Source organism: Phacochoerus africanus, chromosome 8 (genome assembly GCF_016906955.1).
Source record: "Phacochoerus africanus isolate WHEZ1 chromosome 8, ROS_Pafr_v1, whole genome shotgun sequence".
Classification (NCBI taxonomy): domain Eukaryota; kingdom Metazoa; phylum Chordata; class Mammalia; order Artiodactyla; family Suidae; genus Phacochoerus; species Phacochoerus africanus.
In genome coordinates, this window is record NC_062551.1 from 85,397,587 (window position 1) to 85,405,072 (window position 7,486).

At 53.2% G+C, this 7,486-nt stretch overlaps 1 protein-coding gene across 1 annotated transcript in view; it reads left to right on the plus strand.

Annotated features, from left to right (window-relative positions):
• Positions 1–1,725, plus strand: part of OPRD1 (opioid receptor delta 1) — a 39,026-nt gene extending 37,301 nt beyond the window's left edge. Inside the window, exon 3 of the mRNA XM_047790821.1 lies at positions 1,098–1,725. Within this exon, the coding sequence (XP_047646777.1) occupies positions 1,098–1,639 (542 nt within the window). The 3' untranslated portion in view covers positions 1,640–1,725. The remainder of the gene's footprint in view (positions 1–1,097) is intronic.
• The last annotated feature ends 5,761 nt before the right edge of the window (positions 1,726–7,486 follow it).

The following is a 7,486-nucleotide window of genomic DNA, read 5'->3' on the forward strand; positions in this document are numbered from 1 at the left end:
CACACACATACACACTTCCCCAGTGTGTGCCATTGGCACTCAGTTCTATAAGCCATTTGCTGTGTGACCTCGGACAAGTGCTATTCCTCTCTGAATGGGCTCCTGCCGTCTGTAGAATGAAGTCCTTGGGTTCAGTCATCGCTGGGTGTCCTGCTAGCCCGATGTCCTGTGGACCCACCTTGTCTGTGGATCTCAGCTCCTTTCTCACAGCTCTCAGGCTCCAAGTCCACTGTGTGGCTCCTCAGATTCCAGAATCCTAAGAGGTCTTGGGAGTCCCCTGGGCCAGCCTCAGGCCTGTATCTGAATCCCACAGTATCCCCTGAGGTGCTCATCCAGCCCGAGCCCACACCCCAGGAACAGGGAGCTTACGCCATCCTGGGTGCTCTTCTCATCTTTGGTCAAGTCTGGGAGTTGGAAAGTTCTTGACATGAAGCTAAGATCTGCCTCCCTGGCCCTAGCTCTGACCTCTGGCCTCCCATATGTTTCTGCCCCTCTGCCTTGTGAGTGTGCCGAGTGCTTGAACCCCACTGTGCTAAGTGCTTTCCATGCTATGGCCCATTTAATCCTCAACAATCCTATGAGTTTAGGTACTGTTAGTAGTCTCACATTATGGAAGCTCTCCTAGTGGTTGAATAATTTGCCCAAGGCCACATTACACAGTTAGCAGGGCCTGAGTCCTGCTCTTAACTCATGCTCTCTCTAAGTCAGTCATAGCAGTATTGTCTCCACTGGAGCTACTCTGGAAATGTGTGGAGTGCTTTGAGTAATTATAATGAATAGCATCTAGTAGGCTTGGGCAAAATTATACCATCACTGCTTCCCATGAACTTAGAGGCATATAAAAGTACCAGGAGAGAATACAGTAAGCAGACTTCCTAGATTAGGGCCAATCCTGCTGGGGTCTTGAAGGATGAGTAGGAGGTCACCAAGTACAGAAGAGAAGGAGGACATTCCAGGTAGAAAACTCCCCTGGAGCAAAGGCCAGGAGGAGGCAGTGGAGCTTGACCAAGGGGAGAAGGGTGGGCGAGCAGAGAGGCAAGATCCTTAGACCCATAAGGCCTTCATCCTGTCTATCTTTGCTTGTTTCCCTGGCCCAGACGGGGCAGTGGTGTGCATGCTCCAGTTCCCCAGCCCCAGCTGGTATTGGGACACGGTGACCAAGATCTGTGTGTTCCTCTTCGCCTTCGTCGTGCCCATCCTCGTCATCACCGTGTGCTACGGCCTTATGCTGCTTCGGCTGCGCAGCGTGCGCCTGCTGTCAGGTTCCAAGGAGAAGGACCGCAGCCTCCGGCGCATCACGCGCATGGTGCTGGTGGTGGTGGGAGCCTTCGTAGTGTGCTGGGCTCCCATCCACATCTTCGTCATCGTCTGGACGCTGGTGGACATCGACCGCCGCGACCCGCTCGTGGTGGCCGCGCTGCACCTGTGCATCGCGCTCGGCTACGCCAACAGTAGCCTCAACCCCGTGCTCTACGCCTTCCTGGACGAGAACTTCAAGCGCTGCTTCCGCCAGCTCTGCCGCACGCCCTGCAGCCGCCCGGAACCCAGCAGCTTCAGTCGCGCCCGCGAAGCCACTGCCCGCGAACGGGTCACCGCCTGCACCCCGTCCGACGGCCCTGGCGGTGGTGCCGCCGCCTGACCCGGCCGGGCAGGCCCGCCGTGCGCCCCTCCAGAGTAACCCTGTGGCACGCCAAGTTCTCATGGGGGCGGGGGCCACGACGCGGAAGGGGACGGCTGGATGGGGATGGGACCCCTGCGGTGGGGTGGACCTTTGGTCTGGGGCCGGCAGGGGGCAGGAAGAAGGTGGGAGTGCCTCTAGGCTGAGCGCAAGGTCAACGGCCTTGGGTTGTGTTGGGGGAGTTAGCGAGCCCAGGGGAACGGGACCTGCTGCTCTAGAACCAGGCGGCTAAACCGGGCCCCTTAGATGGGGGTGGGGTCTCAACCTTGAGAGGGCCGTGAGTTCTAATTGAAGCCAGGCTTGTGGGGGGGGGCGGGGTCTGGCCTGAGACCGGCCCAGGACCCGGACAGGCAATGATGAGGAAGGTGGAATTGAGGGGCAAGACTGGGTCTTTGCGTGGTGGGGAGGGGCCTCCTTGGGGGTGACTGGGAAGGACAGGACAGGGAAGCTGCGGTGACAGCTCAACCTTGGGCCATGAGATGGGGCCTCTTTGCGGAGAGGGGCCTCAGCTTGGGGTAGAGTCCCAGCCCGGAGATCATGACAGAGTCAAGGCCTGCCAAGGTCCAGGCCCATCTTGACATCTTTATAAAGAGAAAATAAGATGGAGAGAAACAATATACTTTCTCCAGTTTCCCTGGAATGGGTAGATGCCCAGCATCCAAGGAGTGTCCCCAGCACAGTGTCCCAGTGAGGGCTGGGATGGGGCAGTGGAGCAGGGCCAAAGGCTCCAGGGTGGGGTAGTGGGACCGGGCCTCAGATGGTGTGGGATCCCTAACAGGGAGGAGTAAGGGGGGACCTGTGGGTCCAAAACCCCAAACCAGAACTGCTTGTCTGTCTCTGTGCCAAGGGCTAATGAGGGAGGGGGCTTCTGTTTTGAGGTTAGGTCCTCAAGCTGGAGGGCAGATGCTTTGGGGGGTCCTCATGACCCCATTTTCTCTGGCCTTGGTGCTGGGGGACAGAGGTCCACACTAGTTAGAGCTCCATGAGTGTAGGTGGCCCCTGGGACTGGGTGGGGGGATCTGAAGCATTGGAGTGGAATTTTCCTCCTCTCAATCTCTGGCCTCTTGATAAGAACCACCAGGAAGTCCTCTCTCCCTTCTCTAACATCTGGCTGCACCCAGTACATCCAGTGAACTGGAACTGCATCCCACCCCAGGACCTGACTTTGAAGGAATGGGGGTGGGGGTGGAGTGGGGGGTGGGGTTTATAAGCAAAATGCCAGCATCAGTGTGTTTTCCCGTCTCTCTCCAGCTCCCCCCAGGGTCCTCAGGTCCCTCACTTGCTCGAGCTGCTGAGGGTGAGGTCCACCAGAGCTAGGCATAGAAGTTTTTCTCTTAGTTTGGCATTTTATTCAACCATTCCCAGATCTTGGCTTCCCCCAGGATCAGGGTCTGGCTTGTTTCCTGTGCCTCTTCTGTGGTTCATTCCCCCCCCATCCCCCGCCTCTCTCTGTCACACACCCCTGACTCCCTATTGAAGCAGTGTGCTGACATCTTTGTAAAAACAAATTTAATTTTCTTCCCTTTTTGGGACAGATGGAAAGAAATTGACGTCTTCATCTCAAACAGAAAAAAAAAGACACCTTTTCTCCTTTTGACAGTCATTTCCTCGGAACAAAAGTTTTTTCCCTGTCTAGGAGGCTGTCACTCCAGCAGGGGGCTGAGTTAGCATTCAGGGGGTTGGGGACTTAGGAACCAAGGTGAGCTTTGGGCACATTAGGGCACATGCCTTTAGTGGACAAAGCCCCCCCACCCCACCCCAATGAGGGTCCTGGAAGCACCAGATCTGGGAATTCCCTTCCTTCAGGAAATGGCTGCCCTAGAACCCTGGAAGATGTGGGCATCCAGGCTGCTAAGCAACCGATGTTTGGGGTCCCAGCCCACCTAGATCACCATTACCATCCAAATGGAGCCTGTGACTATAGAGACCTCTGTGTCTGGATGGGGGAGTGTCAGCAAGGAGGGGGCACCTCCTGGACACTTGTTTATCACTTGGGGCCCCTTCTGCTAATGCCTTGTGGAGATGTCATAGAAAGAGGACTATTTAGGAACTGGGGAGGACTCCTGAAGGAGGTGACATTGGAGCCAGAACTGTATTCTTACAAAGACTGTGTCTCCTTCAGCTCCTCCCAGGACAGGCCTGTCTGGAGGCTGCTCCAGATCCACTCAGTGCCATCTGGGGGTATAACAGATCTGCTTGCTGTTTACCATTTCTCTATATAAATCTGTCTTGGAGTTGGCAGGGGCCGGGTCCAGACCACGTGCATTTAAGGTAGAGCAAACATATGGAAATCCACTTCACATGAAATGAGCCAGATAGGGCCATGCCCTCAGAACGTTCAAACCTGTGCCGGGACCAAAGCATAAACAGATCACTGCATCTCAGTGTGACGCACGCAGTGACAGGGAGCCCCTGGCTGGGTGGGGGTGTCACAGGCAAGTGCCTTTTCTAGCTTTTTACTGAAATCCATCTTTGTAGCAATTCTGGAAGAGGTGGAAAGGGCCGGAGGGCCTTAGAGGATGACGGAGTTGGCCGCCAAGAAGAAAGAAGAGTGTGTACAAAAGCAGAGCAATTTCAAGTGCCTGGCAAATGCAAGAAGCTATGTGCTGCTGGAACATAGGGCTTAGCCTAATGCTTCTGTGTGCCAGGCCCCATGCCAAGTGCTTGCTGAACAGTATCCCTTTGATCTCCATGCCAGCCCAGTGGGGCAAGTAGTATTGCCCTAAGTTTAGACAAGAAGTCAGGCTCAGAAAGGTCAAGCCACTTACCCCTAAGTCACAGAACCCGTTAGCTCCGGTAGAACTCAAGTCAATGGAACTCCATAGCCCAAGTTTCCAGTGAACCTCAGGCATCGTTGAAATAGAAGAGCCTCAGTAGCTGGTACCCTGGGAGGAGGGTTTTGAAGACTTTAAACTGAGTGGGAAAATCTGAGGGAAAAGGGCAATTTTCCATGAACTTTTGTTTCTCCTGAAGCTCTCCAAATTTTCATGTTTCAAAGTGTATTGTGCATGATGCATTTTAAAGCTCCAAATTGACAGTGTAATTCTAGATCATCACAGGGCTCTCAAAGTGGTAAAGCGGGTCTGGTTTCCTCCAGAATTTCTACTCCTCTTTTTTCAAGAGGTGGGAGGACAGTTTTTGCCTCTGGTTTCAAGATGATCTCTTCTTCTAATAGAAGTAGTAGTTAAGGCAGGAGTCAGATCTTGGCTTTCCCTCTCTGTACCTCAGTTTTCTCATCTGTAGAATAGCTTCTTGGGGTTGTGAGGATTTAATAAGTTAATGCATGTGTAGGACCCAGCACATAAGTAAGTTCTTAGCATGTGGAAAGAGTTTTTTTTTGTGTGTGTGTGTGTGTGTTTAGGGATGCACCCACGGCATATGAAAGTTCCCAGGCTAGGGGGCCAATCGTAGCTACAGCGGTCAGCCCACACCGCAGCCACAGCAACGCCAGATCCGAGCCCTGTCTGCAACCTACATCACAGCTCGCAGCAATGCCAGCGATCCTTAACCCACTGAGCAAGGCCAGGGCTTAAACCCGCATCCTCTTGGGTACTAGTTGGCTACGTTACTGATGAGCCACAACAGGAACTTGGTAAGAGCTTTTTATTACTTAAAAATGGAGCTGCAGTGCAAAGTGATAGTTAGAGATCTAGAGGGAAAAGGAGATGAGTTTTTGGAGGTAGCGATGGAGGGAGACGAGATGTGGGACCAAGCCTGGGGACCCCCCTGCTTTGTAGGCTCAGGATCCACTGTTGGAGATGTGAAGCTGCCAGAGAAACAGGAGGATGGGGAGAATGTGCTGCCATGGAAACTGGAGGAGGAGGGCGTTCCCAGGGGGAGGGAGTGATGGATAATGTCAAGTGTCATGTAAGAGAGGCTGGGTGGGGAGGGCAGGAGGGTGATGGGAGTAAACCAGAGCCCTCAGGTTCAGTTTTCTGCATGGCCTGGGGAGCCCCGACAATGGATTCAACTCTCACTTCTGATCCTAACTGGTTGGGTGTGTGACCTTGGCAAGGTTTTACCCTCTCTGAGCTTCTGTTTCCTCCTAGATTTTTCTTTTCTTTTGGTCTTTTTTAGGGCCACACCATGGCACATGGAAGTTCCCAGGCTAGGAGTTGAATCAGAGCTGCAGTCGCTGGCCCTCGCCACAGCCACAGCAATGCCAGATCCAAGCTGCATCTGCAACCTACACCACAGCTCACGGCAACACTGGATCCTTGACCCACTGATTGAAGCCAGGAGTCGAACCTGCATCCTCATGGATACTAGTCAGATTTGTTTCGGTTGAGCCACAGTGGGAACTCCTGTTTCCTCCTAGATTTACGGTGAGGGAATGAGTCAGTCTCTAATACGATGCTCAGTTTCTAGTGAGTATCCTGGTTTTGCTAGATTCCTGTCCACTTACTGGCAATGTGATCTTAAGCAAGTCACTTTGTTTCCAAGCACCCTCTCTGAGGCATAGAGATGCTGCCTGGCACATAGGAGGCCCCGATACAAGGTTATTCTGCAAATAGTAATGGGGGTGCCAGAGGCTGCTGTCTAAGGAGGTTTGCTTGAGGTGGAATTTGAAATGTTCCACAAGGTGGAGTCACTATGTCCTGAGAGAACTTGGAGGAGCAATAACACAGGTTGGGCCCCTGCCGGGCCTCTGCCTGAAGACCAGCCCCTCTGTCATCAGCTGCAGATCCTCAGCCTCGCAACCACTGCAGATCCAGGCAGGGAGCACCTTTGAGGCTCTAAAACCCCTATGAAGTGATTCCCCGTGATCCTGGCTGAGCACTTAAAAACACACACACACACACATACCTTTTCTCATCACTTGCTTACTCATCATCATTTCTTTCTTTATTTCATTTCTGGGCACTGAGCACCTAGTGCTGGGAGCTGGTGTGTGTAGGGGGGTGATGGGAGAGGGTCAGGACCTGGACCCCGCTACTCTGAGCTTGCAGGTGTTGAGAGAGCAGGGACTAGAATAGCAGGCTGGTCCTGGGGTCAGGCAGCTTGGAAATTCAAAATGAGGGCCAGAGAGGGGCTGGTGAGGTGTCTTCAGGATGGACCTCCTGATCTGTCAGGAGAGCTGGGCTGGGGGCTTGCTCAGGTTCTGGCTCCATCAGCACCACTTGCCATGAGCCCCACCTGTGCAGAGCCCTCCCCAGATGCAGATCTCAGTGAGAGGCCAGTGTCATTATAATAGATAATACAGATGGCACATGGGGCCCTTCCTGGTTCCAGGCACTTTACATGGGGTAACATTTCATCTTCACCACATGACTGTGAAGTAGGCATTATTATTACCCCTATTTTACAGATGAGGAAACTGAGGCTCAGAGAGGGGAATGATTTTCCCAAGGCCACACAGCTTGTCTGTGGCTGGGCCAGCTAGAATCCCATCTTGGTTCCATCAAGTTCACTTCCTCTGCTTACCTCCTCCTGGCTCCCAAGAGGACACTCTATGATTATGCGGGGGGCACTGTGGGGATTCCTGTGTCCAGCTCACAGGTGTGGACTGAGCATGCTCCTTGCCAGCTCTGTTTCTCATCACCTTTGTAGCAGGGGCAGGTGCCAGCCACTCAAGAAACTGCTGTGACTTTGGCAAGTCCCTCTCCCATCTAGTCCCTCTGTGTCTTGGAAGGCCAGCTTGTTCTGTGATTTTTTTGACTGCATGCCATGTCTTTGCTGTGTAACCTTGGGAAAATCACCTCACTCTGTGAGCCCATTTCCTTAATCAAGGGGGACCATGCCTACCAAGAAGTTGTGAAGATTTACAAAGAAGCTATGAGTGAAGGATCATGTCTATTTTAGTCTCAC